General features: G+C 33.9%; 1 protein-coding gene and 1 long non-coding RNA gene across 5 annotated transcripts in view; one reads left to right on the top strand and one right to left on the bottom strand.

Moving 5' to 3' along the window:
- The window catches only part of LOC109533872 (protein trachealess), a 99077-nt gene that overhangs the window by 3329 nt on the left and 71684 nt on the right, over positions 1 to 24064 (top strand). For 2 of the 4 annotated variants that reach the window (XM_048660641.1, XM_019899378.2), the window contains exon 2: positions 17241 to 17273. The exons of the other annotated variants lie outside the window; for them this stretch is intronic. In XM_048660641.1, coding sequence (XP_048516598.1) covers positions 17241 to 17273 — 33 coding nt within the window. The remainder of the gene's footprint in view (positions 1 to 17240; positions 17274 to 24064) is intronic. 4 annotated transcript variants of the gene reach the window in all.
- Positions 1 to 24064, bottom strand: part of LOC109533873 — a 179543-nt gene that overhangs the window by 112772 nt on the left and 42707 nt on the right. The gene's annotated exons all lie outside the window — the stretch shown is intronic.

Here is a 24064-nt window from a genome sequence, read left to right as displayed (position 1 = left end):
ATTTGGCTTAGTTACCTTTTGATTGGGCCATAATCGTTTTACAAGACTTATCTACGGACGTTTTCTACAAACATGCAAAACTCTTAACATCCCATGAAGCTGTCGCCAGCAAATGTGGCTGCGGCTGCAAATTTTTCCGTCAGTATTTTTACTGGCACTTTGGACAACATTGGATCTTTCAAGGTGGTCCAGTTCCGTGGCCTCATAGGTCACCCGATCTAACACTTTTAGATTTGTTTTGTGGGGACAAGTAAATTATAAGCATTACGATGCGCCAGTGGAAACGAATCAAGCAAAACAATATCTTTTTGGGAGAACTACTGTGGCATTCCGACCATCAAATGTTCAATCCAGTCCGCAGAAACTATGTCCGACCTTTGAACAACTGGATTCAATGAGATATTTTGATCAATTACTTAAGTGTTTTGTGTATCTACTTTAATCTGACCCGAAGAACCAGAATTAATGTTCAACCATAATGAAGTGTGATATAGAACACTGTTTGGATTTTTTCAGAAAAACTGTCCAATTTGTGCTATGGGAGACTCCTTTAGGTGTGTCGTCAAATGTAATAATCGTAAATCTGTACAATATGTCTCTGTCTCGTCAAGTTATATTTATGAAATGAACTTCCACTCTAATATTCTGGTAATTTTCAGTTTTTTCAAAATATTGTCATGAAAAATGCATTTTTGACGATCGTTTCTTTAGCAGTCTTCAATCGCGTTATAAAACACAGGACTCAGCTTAAGCATAATCCGTCACTTAATCAAAACAGTACTCTGTTATTAGACAAACAAATAATACCGGGGTTGAAGTATTTGCCCCGACGCAACCAAAATAACTTCTAAACTTCATTTAAGAAATCTGTTTGTACAGTTAAGAGGGGAGAAATGAAACGCAAACACTAAGGAAGTGCTAATCAGGATTTTCCTTATTGCATAATAGGATCAGTTTTAGTATTATTAGATTATAATCTTTAAGACGTTTACTTTGCGCAGCGATACGGTGAGATTAGGTTTATCACCGAATCGCTAGAACAACAGAGTTGTCAAACTCCGGGATATTTTAAGAGCACTGGTGATTTGAGAAAATTCCAAAATTAAATCCAGTCTCAAGAGACAGAATCGCCATTAGAGTTTAAATAATACTTTAGAATCGTACAAGTTTCAAAACGCCAAAATCGTATTAATTATCCTTCTCAAACCCATTAAATTGAACCAAAAATTCGAAACCGTAGACCAAATTGTTTTCGGTAGCCCTCAAAACGACACCCTTTCAAATTCTTATTAGTTAAGAAATAACACGGAACACCATACCACGACTTTGAAGGATTTAATTCAACAAGAACGAAAACTATGTTTGACAAATCCGCGATTATATTCACTTAAAAGCAGTTCGAGGATGGATAACTTGTAGACACAGAATGACTCAACAATTTACTAGACAATAATTCTAAACTTGCTGAATATGCCAATAATTTGGATCACAGCTTGAAAAAGCCCATAACTAAGTATTAAAACCGAATTCGCCGAAATATTAAATCCGAAAAGAATAAGAGGGGCGAGAAAAAAATCAAATTCATAATAGTTACAAGCTGTTACGAGGAACACAAATTAATGCAGCAGCGCTACTTTTGACTCGATGAGTCTAACAAAGTGGCGCGTGTAACATAGTGCAGGGGGAACAGAATCCACTGTTTTAAAGTATAATCAACATGCTGTGAAAAAAAATCATACTTGCAAATTTTTGATCGGGCCCTTCGCAGCCCGTAAAGACATTAGCCTCTTACATTTACACCCCTTGAACTTAAAAACTCGACCCCTGTCTATAAAAATTCGTCGCACGGAATTATTTTAAGGGAAAATTACAAGGAGTGCAAGCCTTTACTCTTAGTCCTTTAATTTTTCCTTGTCGTTTTCTTTCCTGTTATTTTCGCTGACAATAAATTTCAAATATCTTCACAATTGGCATTTGATTTCGCCTTTTTGATGCTTTATTTGTCAACCTGTCTCCGTTTTTATTAATGTTTTTCAGTATTATCTGTCGATCTAAAGAAAATGAATCAATACATTTGCATTATATATAGTGCTTGAACGTTAATAAATAAACCGTTCAAGTTCGCCTACAAGGCAGAAAGTAGGTATCTGCAAAAGTATATCTAGTGAATAGGTACTATTAATGCTTCAAACACCTGAAGTCTTGAAGTCAAGTAGTATTTTTTGATCTAAATGTGTAATTCTTACTTCTGCGAGTTTTTCTTGTCAATTTAAATACAATTTGACGCTTGGGTTAACGAAATATAAAATGAACTCTGGTTTATGGATGACTAGGATCGGAGCGTACCTATTGTTTAACCACATCATGAAAATGTTGTGTGGGAAAAAGTTTCATTTACAATTATGCTTAATTCGTTGTCTTGCATAAAAAGCGGTCGTTTTCAGCATTATTAAGCTTCGATTTGATGCAATAAGAAGAAGAAGAAGAAGAAATAATGAAGCTAATGGTTAACTGAACAGTGCGATTACAAGTAAATTTCCAGTGAAATTATATTGCATTTCTTACAATTTGTTTGTTTTCTTTGGATATGACTAGTTTAACTAAATTAAGTGGTCCACAGTTATTTTATAAGGCACTTAGTTTAGCTAAAACTAGGCGATTAACTTAAAAATTTAAACATTAAATTCTATTTGGCAATTTTCAAGTTGGTAAAAGAGTTAATATGAAAGGTACTTGTACTAACTAACTTTGGCAACTCTTAACATTCGACTTTTTTCTTCACGACTTAATAAAACTGGAATATAGCCAAAAACAAGTTTTCTCAAAAGGTCTCGGTAGTTTTAAGATTTGGTATATTTTCTGACTGAAAAATTGTATAAGTGAAATAGAAGGAAGAGAAAAAGGAGAACTCCAAATATAAGGGAAATAAAATGTAACTTTTCAATCATCTTTTATGTTTTTTAAATTAAAAATATTGGCCTAAAGCTGTTTTTTAGACATTAAACAATACAATTTCTTAAATAGATCGAATAAAATAATAAGAGAAACTAAAATACTATGGGACATATTTTCTTTCTCTATTACTCACATCTTAAATAATTCGTTTCCGGGAAAATTCATAATTTTAATTTAAAATGTAACAAATCCTTGTTGCTCTATCAAACACTATTGACTTGTGGCCTTTCAAAAGTTCCATTTTAAATTAAAATTTAAATAGTTTAATTGCGCGTCACTCATAACTGCATTAGTTTGTCGTAAATTCACTAGATACTGCTTATGCAATTTAAACACTGATAAATAGTGGCATCTGACAATTGATTTATTATAGCCCAGCACCTATGTTACACTTTAAATTTTCCGTCATTTGGACCTAAATGGGAATTTTCTTATAATAAAGCCTATTTTACATGCTCGTTCCGGGGGTACTCGCCTTGAAAAGACCCTTATTCTTCCCTTCGAAAAGTATTATGTCTGAGGCACTTGACAATGGGCTTGCAAAAGGGGCTCGCGCCAAAAATGCGCTCTTATTACAAATCCCCGAGCGTTCCGCTCATTTACCACCCAATAAAAAAGTTAATTCGTTTGTAAAGTTTTTCATTTCTACGCCTGAGTCGTTTTTTTTTTGGTTTGGAGAAATGCCATAAAGCGCGGCATGCAATCAAAAGGTAAAACTTACTTTTATGGAAACAGGTATCGAGCAGAATCTGAAATAAAAATGTCCGAATGCAGGAATAAACTCTACCTGATGATATCTTAAAAATTGACTCTTCACACTTTTGCAAGGCGGCGGCACGGCATTAAAAGCACCAGAATCATCTTAGGACCGGTTACTAAATTTCAACAGAAGCATGTCATGCTTCACTAGCGCCGGTCCTACAGAAAATGAGAAAAAAACACACCAAACTAAATTTTAAATTAATGATCCACTCTAGTAGATGCCCGAGAATATAGTTTTTGCTTTGCATTGAATACTGTTTTTGAATTATTAAGATAACGATACACAGGCAAACGGTTCCATTTAACAAAAACAGTAAATTGACAACTGGACGAGCTTTTAAGCCGAAACCCGTCTGGAAGTCAAATTTTTCAATAAATTGATTTATATGTTTCTGCATTATGAACAAATGCCATCGTGCTCCGAAAGTTCTTACATTTTTTTGCATAAACACAATAATAGTGTGAAATTTAATAATTTATAACTCACAATGAGCATTATTGCATTGTGATCTGTTATTACCTATATTAGATCTATCCAATAATATTTTCTAGAATTCGATAACCAGAAATCCGTTTAGTTCATTTACATCTGTCTCAGGTTGTTGAACAGTTGAAAATGTAAGTTAAAACGTGAATTTTCTGAGAAAAACAACATTTGCTTCGGAAGTTTTGATTGCATTGGAAAACTGGTCAGGTATACGCTATAAACTAAACATGGGGAAAAATTTCGGGGTAACGCATCCAACCCCTCGTGCACACAGAACATTCGCGGTCTTTTATGCGTAATAAGGATGTTTAAAGTTGGCCATAACGGCGTTATTTGATGGTATGTCGAATATTAGGTGCCAGTGAAAACACTAACAGATGTGCTAGATTGCCACGATTTCATTGTTAAATTTTCCACGTACAAATTTTCTCGTATATGTGCTAAGAAGAGGGGACGACTGACAAGATATATTGCGTCTAAGTGACAGGCGGATGGTCGGCATAACATATTGTTGTTTGGATGTTATAAATAATATATCTGCCCTATATTTAAGCCACGTCAAAATATTCGAAATTGTGTTTTCCCACATGAGGGGTGACCTTATCCACAGATTTTATGATAAAGTGTGTTCACGATTGATTCTCCATTACCGGAAAATTATTGAAAATCTAAGGTATAGTTGATATATTTTCTATGTATGCATTAACAATGTAGTTTAGTTTGAAATGGTACATCGATTTTGTATCATTTAATTATTTAGGTAATCATTTTTAGGTAACAATTTAGTATAACTCTCAAGTTTTACATTGTTCGTGACAATTTAGCTTGGAGTTTCAGTAAAACATTTACCTATGGTTTTTTAACTTAGTAGTAGGACCTTTAGAAAATGTTTCCCTCATGTTTTATATCTGAGTGCAATTAAGAATTTATGGCACGCTCCCTTTTTTACAATCGCGATAGAGTTAGGGCATATGCAAAAATTTTCCCAAAAGGAATTTGCATTCAAAGCTTATCTGAAATCCTATTTCCTCGTTGCGGTAAGAAAAAACACCGAAAAGTATGATTTATGCATAACAAGCCCCTTTGACAGACGCCGGCGTCTTTAAAGGCATTATAAAGTAGTGTTCATGAGCTGAATCGCGAACACTTTGATTTTTGCTTCTCGAACACGGATATGTAGTTAGATCGACAATAAGATGGGGCGACGAAACTAATCAAAATGCATGGCTTATGCTTTGCTTTGTAGCGGAATCAAAATAAAAAGGAATTGGGCTTTTAGCGGCTTCTTTTTCGTCCCTAACTTTTTAATCGACGCATGCCAAGCTTTGTTACTTTAAGAAAATTAAAAACTTTTTTATGAAGCAAAAAAAACCTTCATTCAAAACGATAGCACTTTCAGAGTTCATTTGATGCAGTACAAAGTGACTTCGTTTTAAAAATATCTGAATAAGTAGTCTAAGTATCTACTATTTTTTTCCAGCAGCACTTGGTTTCGGTTTGCCTTGGTGCGCGATGGTTTTTAATATTGTTACAAACCGCATATGCTGACATTCTGCAACAATTCGACAGCATTCTTATAGTGACGCGATTTTCTCCAGAATTGATCGTTAGTGATTTATTAATTGGTGACAATAAGAGGGAACGGACAGAGACAAATGAGAAAAACGTGCCAATAAATCTGCCTAAACTTGATTCTTATTAGCGGAAAACAACGTTCGAGAAAATTATGAAATGAAGTAATTTCAAAATGAAAGCCTAAAGCACCTTAAATTAAACCGACTTCGTACTCCGACAGCTGAATAGTAAGTATCTACTAGTGAAATCAGAGATTGTGAAATTAACCATGGTACATGTTGACCTGTTTTTTCAATCATTGGACATCTTGAAACTTTTTTGTATTAAATCGCAGACGAGTAACCGACGGATTTGTTTCCCAAAAGTTCCTAGAGTTTTGGAAAGCGACCGTGAACAAAAGACACTACTTTTGTCCATCATATGTTCAAATTTACAAGTTACATCGCCAGTATGAAGTAATTGCTAATTCGAGAAAAGTTATGGTGTCATTTTCTGAGTCAGCATTAGTGAATTCAAATCAGCAATGCTTAACCGATCTTTCATGCTGAAAGGTGGATAGGAAATTGACAGGGCAGGATGCAAAACACCCAACATGTCATGTAGCGGACATAAAACTGATCCCAAAATGTAACATGTGTCTGAAACTGGCGCTCGTCGCAAACTTGTCGCGGGCATGTGCTGGTAACGGCCTTATTCCAGCTCACATTACCGATCACTGCGTCCTCTCGATCTTTCCTAATGACTCTATGATGGGCCTTTAGCTCTAGCTTTGTTAAATCCCGATTAGCTTCAATCCTTATCAATTTACGAGTTTTAATTCAAAGCCACAAACCATTTATTTGAGTATGGGGACAACAGCAAAACCTTCGTCATTGGAAGCAGAGCTTTTTCATTCTCAGCGCTTTTTTTTTAGGTTTTCCCACAGTGCCAATTTTCATAATAGATATAGTTGCTTTTCTACATTAAGGGCTAGATAAAATCAAATTTGCTACTAGTAAAAGATATCTTAACAGCAATGGTCTCCGGAATTCACTTTAGCTTTGCGAATTTTTTAATAAAAATTATAAATACATTATTAATATTACTTGTTAAAAAAATGTTTTACTAATTGCAGCACATTAAAAACTCAGTAAAATTTAGAGCATTAAAGCGTTTTTCGGAATTAATTTTGAGTTTCAAATAGACAAACAATGCCGATTGTTTCGAATTTTCCTCCAAATACAATGAAAGTGAAATGTGAAGCTGTTAAATGAAGGCACAAAAGAAGTATTGAATTATCTGTAAAATTAATTTATTAATTTTTCCAGAGGTTTTCCAAAGGTTTAAGAGTTTTTCTATGATCTTTAGAAGTGTTACAACCTTTATCTTGAAGATGAAAATAATGAATTAACGTATTATGACTCCTACCCGATCTGAACCAGGAGAAACTATAATTAATGTATGAAATGTGTTATTGCCGAGTTGGATTGGGCGTTTTGTGGACCTGATATGGATGAAAGAAAAATTGTTCATGCGTACTAAGAATCACTTAATATCATAAATAACCGCTAATACTTCGACCAATCCACAATTAAACGTCTCATTAGTTACATAGTGTGGAGTTTTTCAATGAAAACGATGCTATAAAAGCGGTTTAACTAGTCTACTTAAAATATAGTCATCATAAATCACTGAGAATCGTCTCTCTCACGCGATGAGTACTACCTGCTAAAAACCAGGGCTACTGTTGTTACTGGAACGCGCCAAGAAAGCGAGAATCATCACGCGAACTGATTGTGCGGAAAATATTATCCGTCCGGTACCAATTAGTACTAATGGACGTTATCTAGGTACGTATATCGTATATATTTGCTACTGGTTTCGTGGTACTGAAGTTTTTATTGAATAATACTTTAGAACCCTTTCATGAGGCAATCATTGTTTCTAAGTGTTTCTTAATTTCCTAGGTTAAATGAGCTCATATTGTAATCTGGGTTAATGATCCATGAGAATTTGCGATCCCATGCGTTTCCAAAATTCGGTAAACCACTAAAATAACCCTAATAAAGAGGACATGGCTAATTACAAGACCGATTAATGTTTAACATGGCCTGACGGGTCATTTAAAATGGAAAATATCATGAGAACTCACGTATATGTAGCCGACAGAGTCACCTTTGACTTTACCTTGGTCGGTATTCTGTGAAAGATGTGCGTGTTGGTTATGTATATCGAGATTCATCTGAAGAGACATTTTAAGAAATTATAATGCAAAAGCTTTAGTACTTGATAATTTTTTCACGTAAATATTCAATTGTTCCGGAATTGATCTTGGTATCTTTAATATTTCAACTTTAGGCTCATTTCCACTTGTAGGTAATACAATTTAATATGGTATTATAGTATTGATATGAATATCCACATCCGCTAATAATTTGATTGGTCAATTCAATGATATATTTAAAATTGGCTAAGGCTAATGGACCATCAAAAAACGAAGCAATTTCTGAGTTCAGTGTCAATAAGAGCAAGACCAAGACCAGAAAATTATTGTTCTATTATTTTTAATTTTTTTTCTTGAAATTATAATATAAGCTAATAAAATGGCTTATTAGACAATTAAAATCCAAGCGTTAAGAATTTTGAATTACTAAATAAATAAAATTCTTGTATTTTCGAAAACTTTACATTTTACCATTAATACGCACAGCATGGGGAAATCAAATAGCAAACAGCGTATATCTTATTTATTAAATTTAACGCCTTATTTCACAATAAGAATTGCAAACCTCTTGCTGCAACGCCAACAGCAAGACTAAACATTCAAGACTAAGACGGATACTCTCTTTTCGTTAGCAAGACTCTTTATCCAAGAACATGCAAGTCTTGGTCTTGGCCCTAGTCTTGCTTGGTGACTGATGATGATTAACTGAGTTTGATTAACCAGCTGAGTTTAAACAAAATTGTTTCCTGGAATTTATTTCAAAAATTTAGGATTTTCTGAAGAAAACTGGCATTTGATTGGTTGGGATGTCCAGGTTGGAAGTAATTGTTGATGCTCTGAAGGGTATAACAGAGAGGCCATAAATTTTAAGTGGAACTATTTTAGACAATTGCCGAACCAGGCAGTATTATTTTATGGAAAGGTCGGCCGCACTTCAAAATATAGCAAAAATCAACCCAATCAATAACTCACTAATCACGTAATAAAAATACATTAGGGTCTAGGGACAGTAAAGTAAAGTAATAATAAAGAAGAATTAGTGTACATTTTTTAATTTGCTCTGTATAAAAGGCGTTATATTAAAGTATTGAAAGGTTTTGTTTTAGTGTCCGTATTTGTTTAATGATGTAAATTTTGTGGATGGTATTATATGGGACAAATTGAAAGCAGGAAGTTTCTCCTCACTTTAGTCGACGTCGATGTTCGGATGTGGTGATGTGGGCTCTTCAGAGTGCTTGTATTAAAAAATTATCTTTTCAGCTACCTTTTTTTTTAAGATATGTTGACGATATCATAACCTCTGTACCAAAATTTCTGTTGATACACATCTGCAATGAATTTCATCTTAGGTTGCGGTTTAGAGTGGAAAAGGAAAAAAACGCTACAATTGGATGTCTTGATATTAAAATTATCAGAACTGAAGAAGGAATGTTAATTACAGATTGGTATCACAAACTTACATCTTCTGAAATATTTCTAAATTTTAACTCGGCGCATTCTTTTAAAAAAACGTAATATAATTAAAATTTTAAAATTTAGAGCTCTAAAGATATCACATCCATGAAACTAATTTGAAATTGAAATTGTTATTGATATGGGTCACTGCATTGCATCTATTATTTATGTCATTACGCCAAAAAAAAAATACAAGAAACATCATAGTATTTCAGCGTCCTGAGAATAATCCCAATAAAACAAAACATCGACAAAAGTAAGAAGAAACTTCCTGTATTTAATTTGTCCCGTATAATACCAACCAAAAAAATAATTATATTAAAAAAATGTATACTTTGACTGTGACTCCGCGCAAGGTGCCTACTTGCATAAGAGTAATTACTTTATTGCAATTTAGGCAACAAAGTTGTAACATTTCGTTCACTTGGGAATTTCAATAAATTTTTAAGGAGCTTGTAACAAAGGAAATTGTCCTTCGCGTCATAAAAACCGAGTAACGAGTTTCTTCCATTACATAAATTGTACTTTTGTGCTGGAATACATTACCGATCTTATGCGGAATGGGGACTAGGCATTTTAGAAGCCAGGAGCTAAACCGAGTCGCATGATATGAGATGGAGGCTTTGCAGTCAACTTACTTTTAATCTAATTGTTCGAGATGAAAAATTGCATGTCCTTTCGAGCACCCTAAAACACACAAAAACGGCGAAAGTACAGGACAAACACTGAATACGAAATTTAAATGCAGCCAGGCCGGAGTACAGTCCATCAATGTCAACTTCCGAGACAGTTCGACATGATTTATAATAGGCACTCGGCAAATCTAAACGTAATATCCAATTTATACTACAAATAGCCAGTAATATACATCAAGTTTATTACCCAACGATTGCTGCTGTTTCATGCGAATTATGCCGGTTTGACTTTTTACGTTGAGCATTGTTTTTTTGTCGCGTGAAACTAACATGTCCAAATACAATAGACATTAGTTTTCTAATCGGAATATTAATGCTTGAATGCTTATTGAACACTAAAATATGTGCAAAAATAAATTATCTAGGAAGGGTTGTAGAGGAAAATTATGTTATTATATTTATGAGCCATTATTAGTAGATTAGAACATATTTCCTCAAATTTTTACTGAACATTTAGTACTCACGTGTATTATGCCAATCATCATAATAAATATTATTCTACTAATACAAGCAGAAAAGAAAATATGTCCAAATGAGCAAAGATAAATGGATAGTGTCAACATAAGGTCCTCGTCTCAAGTATCTAATTTATCCAAGAAACACGGGAACAAAGTAATATCCAGAACGAGGCAAATAAGAGCTTAAGCCTGAGTGATGGGGAAATGATCGTCGATTGTTTGCATTGCACAATTTTCCATCAAGTGACGTGTATGCGGAAATTGGTGCCAATCTCGAGGGAAACGGGCCATGTAGGGCCTCGATTAGATATCTATGGCACAAAAGAACTTCCCGGGCAGATTTAATAAAGTAGGTGCCGTCTTCGATTGTCCGATATGTACTTCTTGATCGCAGATTACTTTTTATTTGCTTTTTGGTACAGGGTAGGATTTTTTATGTTCGACTTGCAATGCAAATTCCAACTATTTTTGTTAATCAGCATATTGACATAATAACCAAATATATATTTTGTCACCAACTGTGATAGACTTATGTGCGAAATTTTTCCTAAGGAATTTTTACTAATTAATTTAGTTTTCAGTCAGACAGTAACTTCTGTTGACTAACTCTTCTACGTTCAGCCCAATTCCGTTTTCAGTTTGTTTAAACCCGTTCAAATTGGGAACTTACATATTTTCCAAAAATAGTTGCAAATCTCTTAGACGGAAATGAATAAATAAATATTTTCCAAAACCGTTTTCCAGTTTTACAGAAAAACAATTTATATTACTTTTGAGGACACTATTTCTTCATCATCTGGAGGAACGTATGCAATTTAACACCTTAAACCATGTAACAAATGCCATAACTCCTGGAATTGTCCTGTATTAGAAACGACATACGGGAAACTAAATTTGTGGGAGTTTACTTGGACATTTTAGTGTAAAACCTACCAACCAAAAAAAATGTTCTATAGAAAAACACCAGAGTAGAACTTTATATAGATTTCATCGAAAATATGTCGCCTATAACGCCAATGTCGACAATTAGTTTTCGAAATCATAGAAATTCATGATCAGTTCCATTGCAAGGGTAATTTTGTAAAGATGAAAAAGCAAACCAAACTTCAGCTCTTTAAAGAGAGTAATTTGAAAATTGTCAGCATTGATGATATTAAAATACTTGGAATAATCGAAACCTTCAATAGGAGTTTACAGATCATCAAAGGCAGAAGAAAGACAATAAAAAAACAGCATGATCAACTAATAATTAATTTTAAATAATTATAAATCTCGAATTATTACAATTTTGTTTGCCTCGCAGCATTAGGTTTGGAAGAACGGAAATCCAATTGATTAATTCAACACACAGTACATCTACCTCTCGGATTTCTTATAGGGAAGCTATTTTTGGGATATAGAAGTAACGGTTTAAATTCAACTGTTTAATATTTTTGGTCCCAATCGCATGAGAACATTTACTACTTACTCAAAGTATTCCTTAGACATGTGTCTAAAAGTTGTCTAAATTCGATATAAGGATTAGAAATAGCACGGTTTTAAATGGCATAGATTTATTTAATTCGAATAAATAATTCCAGTTATTTACCTTTCGCAAATACAACAATGCGCAAAACAACATCATGGTTGCTATGCAATGTTTTAACAAGACTAATAGAAAATATCCCTAAATGAGTAATTGGTATATTAATTTATTTAAATATGCGTTATTAAACTGTCAACTAAATTGTGTAAAACCGATTGCAACTATTTGTTGATGACTTGATTAGAACATATTTTTTTGTAAACGTTCTTCTTTAGTACGGACCTACTGTCTGCGAACCTTGGCTTCATCGTTATGCATAGTATAGCGTTGAATTTTTCCGAACTTTTCAGGATGCTCATTCTTGTTACTCCCTTTGAGGCTCTTTTCCTGCTTCCTACATACCGACTATACACTTGAAAACTCGAGATAGGTCCTGAGTTGCCAAAGCAATTGAAAAATAAGGAAGAAAAGTATTTTCAGAAAAGAAAAGTAGATAACTAAAGCTTCGCTCGCTCAAATCGATCGCTGTAAAATTCAACCTCTAGATTGTGTTACAACATAGCAAAAATCTAATTGGTAATTTTCCGTGCTCTCATCAGCGTTTTAACTCTTCAAAATACATCGACATGGTATTATTGATAATTCTGTAGATTCAGCTCGTTGAAATTTTACGTTACCAAGTTATCCAAATTTCTTGGCTTAAATTTATTCACAAATAATCGCTCTTTGGTGATCTTCGGGTCATCATTTTTTACGTTTTGTTACAGGTTCTACAGAAGGTAAAAATAGCAATAAATCATGTATTGAAACACTTCCATTAGCCGAATGCATAAAAAAAAACCGCCACCGTGGAATATAAGAAATTCGTTAAAACCAGAAAATTGCAACGGAAACTTTTGGCAACGCAGCCCGTTAAAGTTTCAGGATTATTAACCACGGTCTGATGACCATATTCACTTCAATTGTCGGTTGGTTAACTTTGGACCCTTTGGGTGATCGAAATAGCTTAAACATTACTTTTGCACTTTATCACACCTCTATAGGGATACTCGATTTCGCAATTTACTGCACACAATTTTTATTCTTTTATTTATGTTTAGTTTAGCTCGAATGCCTGTTATTTTAAAGGCAATTTGGTTTCCTAATGGAAACTTGTTTGAGATGCATTTTCAAAAAAGAACTAAGATGCATTTTCAAAAAAGTTTATGAATTCTTAATGACCGTTAATTAGAATAATTCAAGATTTTTCAAATTTAGTAGGATTTCAAAATTATTAAGACTAAATTTACAAACAGACAATATCTTTTTCTTGAAACCGACAACTTTTAAAATAATTATTTATAGTAACGACCATTTTAACAAAACTTCACCCCTGGTAATCATGTAGTTAGTGATTTTTATGCTATAGGCAGTTCCAATCCATTCGAGACTGTCCTATGGGCAGTGATTTATATAATTGACATCTCAATTTGAAATGTTTAACTGGACAATCGTCAATATAAAGAAAGCTCAAGGCGAGCCGTGTTCAAACTAATGTATTTGTCCACGCCAAACATTACTGGCTATACTAATAAAATAAAACATATAGCACCTGTTTCTGTCGGGGTCATTCCTTTTTACATCTTATTTGACCGCCGCTCTTTGCTTTATACAGAGTGTTTAATTTCAAACCCAATCTTGTCTTCTGGTGTGTCTCAAGCTTTCAGGAGTACTTATGGGCTTTGGGGCGTTTCAAAGGCTATCTTTCACAGGTATCCCTGTGCTTTAAAATTGAACAACAAACGCTGCTGCCCAGTGTCGTACATTGGTATACAAAAAATTGTCTTTTTAGAAAACTGTGAGAATTAAAAAAGAAAATAACGTAAAAATGAGGAATTTTGCTTGCATAACGTATTTTCTAAACCACCCTGCTAAGGTGACTAATAAGCTGCAGTGTTTTAATATTATATTCGGCAACTTGTTTTGGGCCTGTAAGAAAAACTCAGCTAATATGCCCCTACAGTATCAAATTTAAATTTCAAAACCGCCGCTTTAAAACAATATAAATGGAGATATATAAAAAAAAATATGGTAGGCTGTGCGCTCACTTGAGTTCATTATGATGTATTGTGTTCACATCAAGCAACTCACTAGCGGATCTAATTACACAAAGAAGACAATTAGACATGTTACTTATCTTGCAACATCGTTGAAGCTCGCTCAACTAGCCATTTTAAGTAAAACCGACAAGGATCGACGTTGAAATTGAAAGAAATGCGCCAGTCTCATTGTGAACCGAATTTATTTATCGCATGGTTTGAATAAACGAGAGATTCCGTATAAAAATTACATTGTGCCAGTCGTACGTTGTCCGTCAATATACCGTCAATTCGATTCAACAAGTTAGGGTCTCTTTTGCGAACCGACAATACGCCTTTTAGACCTAGGCTTCTACTTTACATAGGAAATATATTCCTGATAAAACAAGATCCATATTTTGTCTCTAGAGGAAGCTGCCGTCTTTTGAAATGGCCTGCACGACTCTGAACCGAGTTCTGAACACATTCTCCATGGAGACGACTAGAGCGAATTTAGTTTTTAATCGACGATTAAATAGGTTGAAGAAAATTGTGCTTCCTCAAAAAAAAAATCCTTATTCAATATTAAGGTGCATCAGCATTAGAAGGGTCTTTTTACTTAAAGCGACTTACAAAAATAAAATAAGACCGAGAAATGTTCTTGGCTGAATGTCTTCTTAATCACCTTCGACCAAAGATGGTCAAGTCTGGTAGCAGTTACTGACAGCAGGCCTCTATGAACTTACCCTCGCTTGCCGACGATTGAAACTTTTTCCGGTAGTTGAATCTTCAGTCGTTTTCAAATAAAAAGTCGTTTGTCCAAGTTAGAGAAATTATTTGTCTTTGCTGGTTGCCAATACGTTCTTTTTAAATAAGCACAACTTTAGCAGGTTTTTTTGTTATGCAGAATTAATTGCTTAGAATTTAACAGCGATTAACACGGTATCGCCATAGGAAATTAAATAATTACATTAGAATTAGAACCCCAATATTTGACTTGAAAACGGCGTGATAGTGCACTATAATCGTAAACGATGGATACAATGAAATTTGGTTTACAGCTGGATTTGGTACTCAATAGAGAGATATGGGAGACCATGTTTAGTGCCCGTTCACTAATAATTGCAAGCTGTATCTGAATTAATACCAGGTACTATTTCTCTTTTATTGCAGTGTTATGTAAACCGGCAAAATAAGCTCCTTTGAAATGAATCATTTCAAACTGTAGATTGAATATATTTTATTTCTAAAGTGCTTAATCAATGAATTATGGAATTTGATAATTTAATTTAATTTACTTGTTAAACGATGACAAATGAAATTAAGGTCAATAAGCTCGCATCAGGCTCTCAACAGTATTTATGTTCTAAAAAAAATTGAAATTCTTTACCAGTTGAACAACTAAGCACGAATATTTCAAAAATAACTTACAAGTTCATCCAGAGTATATGGCTCCAGATTAACTAACATATTTCTAACTTTTTTCTTAAAAACAGCCAGACCTTTTATTTGTCCAAATTGTTGGATACTAATAGGTTTCAAAATTCGTGGATACACGAAGGTGTCACGGAATGAACCAAAGTAAAATACAAATCAAATGTTCAAAGAGCGCAGAAATAACGGCAGGCACAAATCTTACTAGTGGCAGGTCTAATTAAAAATGAAAGGCGCATGTGCGTATTTAACAATAAGACGGCGGCACTATTAGTGGCATAGCCGCAATGTGTGTTCCATATTTCTCTATTATATCAAATGTGATCCTATTCTTATTTGCCCCTCTTCGTTCTATTAATAATCGTAGGGCTGTTCAAATTGTACATTTTTGCAGGGAACAGTTAAAATGTATCTTTAGACTTGCAAAATAAAACATTGTTATGAATTCCTACCAAACAAAACGGAAATAACTAAGGGATTCCTATATCCAATTCTGGACGAAAAATGACTAGAAGAAGAAGAAGAAGAAGAATAGTTTCTAAAATTAGCTTAAATCAACTAATAGTTCGTTATTTCAGTTTCTCTTTTCTTCTGTAAAATCAATCAATATCGCACAAGCTGTAGTAACCAACTAATTATTAAAAAATTTGTCTCTTCTTCTTTCGCAATATTGAATGTGTTTTTGCAAATACGTAGATACGAAACTTTCCTCGTAGTAATAACATTGTTAATTCATCTTAGGCGATTCAATTTCATACACAGCAAAAGACAACTTGTTGAACTGAACTGGAGTAAATCATCACTCTGTTCTAAAGCTAATTAAAATAGAGTGACCATTTAAGATGGATGACAATTACCAATACAAAGTCCTAAATATACCAGGCAAATATTTTTTTGCCAAGTCATCAAAAAATTTACTTTTTATATAAAATATATGAATTTAAATCAATTGCGAGCTGCAAGCACATGAAATTGATTTGATTGAAAACATAATTGTTTATGGCCCATGGTCAGTCTGAATCTTATATGCCTTAAAATAACAATTTTTGTTGGCTTGCTTGATTTTTTTCAAAAATGATTTCCGATTTAGACAAAAGAACTTTTCACACGAAACAAATACTAAACCAATGGGTGATATTACGTTGGTCGATAGTGTCGTAAATTAAGTACTTCCAGTGGCGCTTGCGTGTTTAGTAATGGTTCTTGACAGACATAATCGGTACCTTTATAAATGTTGGGTCGGCCTCGTTATTTAGGAGTCCTTTAATTGAAATCTCATGTTTTGCCAGGCACGCCGCCTCTAAGGCCCTTGTTCACTTTTTTTAATTAATTAAATAACGACCCTATAAAATATAATTTGAATGCTACCATTCCGAATAAATATGTTTCCATTTACATATAGGCATTCTATAAGATATTTCTGCCAGTCATACTACATTGCTATGTTGGGACAGATTTTAGCGTCTTGAAGATCACTAATTGGTATAATGCAGAATAACTAAAAAATTCTGCAAAAACCACACATTTTGAAAATATTCAAAACCAAGCAATAATAAAGTTCGTAAACGAAGTCGTTAGTTGTAATCAATCATGTCAATAACATAGCAATTCTAATAATACGTTGTTAATTTCAGGTTACGCGAGGAAACCTTATACTGGCCGGATAGGTAAGCTTGTAAAAATGTATCCACTGTTCTACACGATTAAAATTCTAATTAAATCATGTTCATTACAAAAAAAAGCACTGTGCGAAAAAAAATTGTTGGTAAGTTACCAATTCTTGAAACTAACAGATCCAAGGTAATAAATGTCGTTGCTTGAAGGGTCGCCAAAGAACATCGATCTCTTATTGATTTTATTTTAATGGTTTGTTGGAGGACCGCAGCTTCGATCGATTTGGGCTTCAACAAGCCACTGGTCAATCGAGTTTTTATTTTTGTCACACTGTCGCTGCACCAGACAGCAGGAAGATTTTTGACTTATATCTTTTCGGGCAATTGTAATCGGAGCCACAGTTTACGACATTCTTGACCTGCAAAGCAAGTCAAAATGATTCGAGGAAAGATCTGTCTTTGATAAACTACTGGTGCAAATTTGCGAAGGATTGTCATTTTCATTATTTATTCTGGTTTCTTGGAAGCGAACTGTGGAAGGTTAAAAAATAATTTTATAGCCATAAAAAAGGTAATTTGGAATTCTCTCCAACCCAACCTGCGCAAAAATCTGTACAGCGTTCTTTTAAGGTATAATGAATAAAAAGTATTTGTTACAGATCGAATGATTGGTAATTTCCCCTCAAAGCGGCTACTTAATGGACGACTTAAGGCACAATGTTTCACTCACATATACAGAGTGAGTTTTTTCGATGATACAGTTTCAATGCTCAACTCGAACCCGATGCTAGCTACTCAATATTTGCGAAAGAGACATAAAGAAATTTACTTTTGGTATATACTGTCAAATCACTCTTTGTCCAGCACATCTCAAAATTATAATTTTATTGAGTTATAATGATTTAAAAAGTTATATATTAAATTTCAGTTAAAACATTGTAAACTAGTATTTTTTATGGAAACCATATCTGATGAATAGTCCGCAAAAGAGTCCTTAAGAACAATACAGGGATTTACAGAAACTTAACGAAGCCATTATAAAAGCTTTTGACATTTTTTATAATCGCTGCAAACAGTTTTAAAATGGGCTGATGTACTATGTTGAATTATGAATTTGCTTGAGACTAAATGGAAATTTAGATAAATCGATAGGATAGTTAATTATCGGAAAAAGCAAAGCTACCGACGCCTATAAAAAGCGAATTGACATATAATGAAAATACCGAATTTAGAGAAAAGTGTGTTTAATGAATCAAGTCATTCTAATTTTAACAGATCGAACCAATTAATAGAAAGGAAGGAAGGAAGCAGGTGTGTACACACTGAAGAAAATCCTCATATTGAACACACTGAAATAAAATTAGTTTTGAGACTACCTCATATCTCATAATAACTAAACAGCGCTTGGTTGTGAGTTTGGCCTGGTGACCCAAGCTGACGTCGGAGGAACAGATTTACAAGACTACGAAAGGAAAATAATAACATCGTTTTCAGTTGACCTTTTTTTCAGAGTTTTACATTCTTTTGACTAATTAGTGGAGCTGCTAGCGTTAATCTCTAATGTATGTAATACAAGCACACTTGAAACTTGTCAAGGTGTCATAGGATTTACAACTTCCTGTAGTTAACTGATTTTTTTTAAACCAGTATAAAATGCATTATTTTGAATTTTATCGCTATTCATTCATGGCTAATGAAGACATTTTGGAGACATTTGGTTTGCGTGCGAAAAATGTGGCACGTTGGAAGCGTGCATAATACATATATAAGAATAATAGTTTCAGGTCTTTCACTACAATTCGCGCAAATTAGCCTCATATGCAGCTCGCAAAAACAGATCAGGATGTATCAATATATTGCTGTTTACTATTAAACACCGAAAAAAACAGTCTATTATCAAGGTATCCATATCGCTTTCCTGGTTTAGACAAGACATACTGACAGTATGTCAGTGTAAAAGCTAGTGCTTCTTTGACGAACACCAAATGCAATCCAAGATTATCCGGCACTGTTTTTGTTGCAGTTTTTGTTGCCGCTGTCGCTGCATGAAGCTGCCGAATGCGTCCGTCGCTCAAGCGGAATCGGGCCTTTAGAATTTCTATTAAGCCATTATACTTTAGCACTTTTATAGTAGATATGATCTGGAATAATTTTTTATATATGCTTTCTGAGTTAACCGGCTTTACTTGCATTTTATTACCTATAAACAGAACAGTTGCGGTGGATTTACCTAGTCTACTATGCCTTTTATATAGTATTAGTGAATATAAAACGATGTACTTCCGCAGCATGTTTGACGAATGAGATTTATTTATTTATACCTTTTTTATATGTTCGGTACTCAGTAAATATGGATATTTGACCCAGTATTTTTTGACTGGCTACTCGAGGAGATGCTGAATTCAAAATAATTATTTTCAAATAGTATAGTTTCAAAATTAAATTGTTTTGGTAGAAGACTAAAACTAAATTACAAAACAACTTTTTAGTTTGTTCGCCTTTTTGGATCGACATCAAATCGTACTAAAACAAATACATACCAAGTCCACTTTTAGATAATATGTTGAATTGAGAAGTAACTGGAAAATATTAAACTAAACAATTAACTTAAATAAGAAGTTTTTCCATAAACTATTCCACCTTACATTCAGAAATCTATGTAGATAATCAAGTAGTTATTTTGTCAGTAGGTCTTAAAATTTTATGACAATTTGTCGGTTGCTTCAAGCACCAACAAATGTTTTGTATCTCATCGAACAAACAAAAAATGATGAAGATCTTAAGGTTCAAATTCGCCAGGAACGTATTTTATAAATTTTCAAATTTGTTAAAGAAGCAACCATTGCATATTCTATAGTCGTTTACAAACTGCCAGAATGCCACAAATTTCAAATGCTAAATGGCCCATTTAAGTTCCATTAAACCTAAAACAAGTTTGTTTTTGTTATGGTAGTGCCCCGTTGGCCGCCAAGTGTCGAAGACTCGATTTTTTACACAAAAATATTTTTACGGGTTTTCTAATCGATTGGAAGAATGTTTGGTATGAGTGCGTTTTTCGAAGTCTGCACTCGCGCGGGGCCCATTCATACAAAAAATGTTAAAGCTACGCGGACGATGGCGGTTTCAGTCGCATGCGGCGGCCCTTCTACTCGTATCAGCTCATTAAAACTCATCAGGACCGGAATACCTTGTTTCAACAAAATCATTATGAAAAAAAGATGTCCTTAGATGTTGCTTGTCAGTGCACCCAAATTTGCCTACAGAAAGCTTAACAAGTTTACTTCATCATTACGAAGTGGCAATACTGACTTATCTTTATCAACGATGTTAATTCAAAAAATATATATTTAAGTTCGGCAACTGAAGCTTTCAAGAGGAGTTCATAGTCAAGCGCTCTTTTCCTTCGGAAACAACCGAAAACAGTTATTTAAAGTTGTGTGTCAGGTTTAATTCGACATGAAAGCTGCTACAGCTTAGTTCAATCCTGCAAATATTGACAATGTGTAACTGCTGATCGATCTGTGGACAGCGGCCGTAGTATTTTGGCTGAATACAATTATATGGTCACTTATGCCGACTATTATTTTAAAATAAGACAAAATAAGACGTAGTATCGTTTCTGCTATGACCCGCATGATTTAACCATGAAAGAAGCCACAGCAGAAACGAGTCATTAGATGCTTGGTTAGAAGTCATAAGAATTCAGTCCCAGATAGTCTCCAGCCAATCTTAGTCAGTCTTGAGATATACGAGTCATAAGTCATGATTAAGGTTCGGTTGCAACTAAAATCTGTATTTTTTGTATTAATTTGGAAATAAATTGTTTTTAAAAAGCAAACTTTCAAATTAATCAATAAAATTATACAATAAATATTGTTCGTTTATTTACTCAATAATATCATCAAAGTCCCATCAAAAAGTTATTGTTTTGGTTATTATCGCATGAACGTCTCGAAAGGAATCCTAAACTGTATCAATTTCAGTTTGTCCATAGTGATGCCATGAAAAGGATACTATTAAGTCACTTATTCTTAACGACAATAACGAAGTAAAAATATTCGAGTTAGTAAAATAGCGTTTTGGAAAAGTCCTTTTAAAAAACGCCTACCTCCGTTTTTGTCCAAATGCACACCACAACATGCAAGTAGAATTTAAATAAAAGTCTGAAAAATAAAATGAAATTCGAGTAAAATAAAATTGACCAACGTTTTAGATTATCTGATGTAAATCTTTTAGAGTTTGGCAGTGGTATGATCGAAACTAGAAACTTTAACATAGAAACCATAAACCAATATTGTTACAGCGTTATGGAGCAAATTTTGTGGCAACATGTCATATCGAGCCAGGCAAATGTAAAGCGCAGAAAAAGTTTTCGTTTTGCAGTTATCCAGAGAGGAAGGTTTTTCATAATTTAAAACGAGTAGTAGATGTTCTCATCGATTACTGCTTTACTGGTGACGTTCCCATAAAATGTTTGTACAAGACCTTTCATAAGTTTGGAAGATATCAAATCAAAATATGCTTTATTGCCACAGAAAAAAATACAAATTTTATGGACAATAAATCTATAATAATAATAATCTAAAGGGAGTCTTCCCAATAATCTTTCTTCCCTTGGGGTTTTCTTGCGAAAATCACCGAATACATTTTGTAATTATTGAAGTTGAATGACATCTTCTTTTGTCCGCCCCATGACTTCACTACTCTCTAAACGTATAGTTTGCAGATTGTTTTTTTTTTAGATAGACAAATAGTTCGTTTACAAAATGTTCTTTGTTTGGAAATTATTTTCACATCCTTATGACATGTCCTGTATAAATATTTTATTTTATAATCGCCTTTGTCAATGACGAAACTACACGAATTGAACTGGAACTACAAACTTATTACAACGCACCCGCTACTTCCCATTTTGTATATAAGCTATTGTAAATAATAATTATATTTCGCTTGTTCTATTTTATTTAACTATACGTAACATATTTTCGGCTTCATACTGTGTGAGTTTGAAAAATATGTTAGCCATATAAATTTATTACACAAACATTATCAAGCTTAACGTAGATATATAAACAAAACAGACTACCGCCTAATCCTAATAAAACCAAAACAATTCATGTCGGTTCGTTTTTGTTTCGTTTTTTGACGAAATCGCGGGTCCCCTATTCCGAAGCAAATTACCCCAGGTCGGCGGGCAATCATGTCGGGTAATTTCATAACAGGTTTGGATTTAATGTTGATAGAATCTCTCCGCGATACCTAATCGACTTTTGAGATAATTTATAACCGTCTTGTTTTGTTTCGCCACCCTCATTAGATTGCCACTAAGCATTAAAAAAGCGTCATCGTGAAAAATGACTTTTTAAGCTGATGAAGCAGAGTTTCGAAGTATCTTCTCATTTAATTCCATATTAAGTTAAAAGCCGATTTGCATGATATATATATATATGCATAAAAATATGAACTTGTAATGCTCGTAAAAACGAAATTGACAGTAAATCTACATTAGATCGGAAAAACAAGGAATGCGCTTTAAATCAGAAGTAGGTTTTATTGCAAAGCCGAAGCAAAAATGTTCATTGGCAAAAGAAACTTCTTGCGGGCACACAGTTCCTCTGACGAACAGCGGTGTTGAGTCTGGTTAATTTATGTTGCTTCCTAAAATGGAACTAAATATATAAACTTCGAAACAATGGCCTCTTTTTTCGCAAGAACTTTTCTTCTTCTGTCAACTGATGCCAACGGCCGACCCAAGACTGCTGGTCTGCATCGTCAACCTTATTTCGGTTAGGAAAATAACTTTGGAGTAATTACTTTTATCTTAGAAAATAAATAGATGGAATAATTCAATTAAATAAATGTTGTCAAAACGAAATCTGGCGAAGAAACAGAAGCGCAATACAAGAGTTTGTTACGAATTATCTGCCACCGTTTAAAGATGCGTAGATTAATACGGGTATAAATTGCGCCTTCGCATCGTCAAATTAAAGCCGCATTTATTAAAAGCAATAAATAAAAGTGCAGAAAATCAATGTTGTTTCTCCAAACCAATTAGGCCATAATTGGTAGTTGTAGATTGCTGAAGGTTAGTGACATATATGGTCTTGTATTTGTTTCGAGAATCGATTGAACGGTGGTCCATATGATATTATCTGCTGAGGCAGCCCGATCATTCTGCATGGTCGGCAAGCCATCTCTTTTTTAAAGTCGACTGGTGGTATGCCGCATTGGACCTCACCTCGGAGCTCCTACTGGTTTTTAATAAACGCAGATTTTTTTTTACTCTTTTTACCAGCACGTGCTAACCCCATTTAATAAATTTCATCTAGATTCCATTATCATTATAGCATGTTTAAAAAATTAACGTTTTCTGAAACCAGTACCAATATCAACTGTGTACCTGAAGCAGTTCAAGATAGACAACATCTTTTACGTTGCTAAGTGCTGAAGAACTCACTACTAAAGCTACAACGACAAATGATATAATTAAGATACGACATTTTCCGGAACATCGAAAAATTTTACTGCGTTGTCTTACCATAATATAATGATAATCCCTTCCATACATGTCTCCATAAAAGTTGGGTTACACATAATCCGACATTATCCGTTTAATTAGCTCAAGAACATAGGAAAGTTTGCCGGCAACTTAGATTGGATGTTATCGCGATGTTGCCGGTACATTCCTATACCATATTTGCCTATTTTAGAACATCAGAATGGATACTAAAGTTGTAATATTTGAGCAAGTGTTCCTAAATAAGTTTCTTCGCGACGAAGTGCCCCTCCATTAAAAAGAAGAAGCTATCCAGATATTGAACATGTACCATCCTGATATGGAATAA

The sequence above is a fragment of the Dendroctonus ponderosae genome, unplaced genomic scaffold, assembly GCF_020466585.1.
Source record: "Dendroctonus ponderosae isolate FM_Combo_2020 unplaced genomic scaffold, Dpon_F_20191213v2 Dpon_F_20191213_1, whole genome shotgun sequence".
NCBI classification, from domain to species: Eukaryota; Metazoa; Arthropoda; class Insecta; order Coleoptera; family Curculionidae; genus Dendroctonus; species Dendroctonus ponderosae.
The sequence above is the reverse complement of the archived record's forward strand: the minus strand, read 5'-3'. Positions and strand labels throughout refer to the sequence as shown.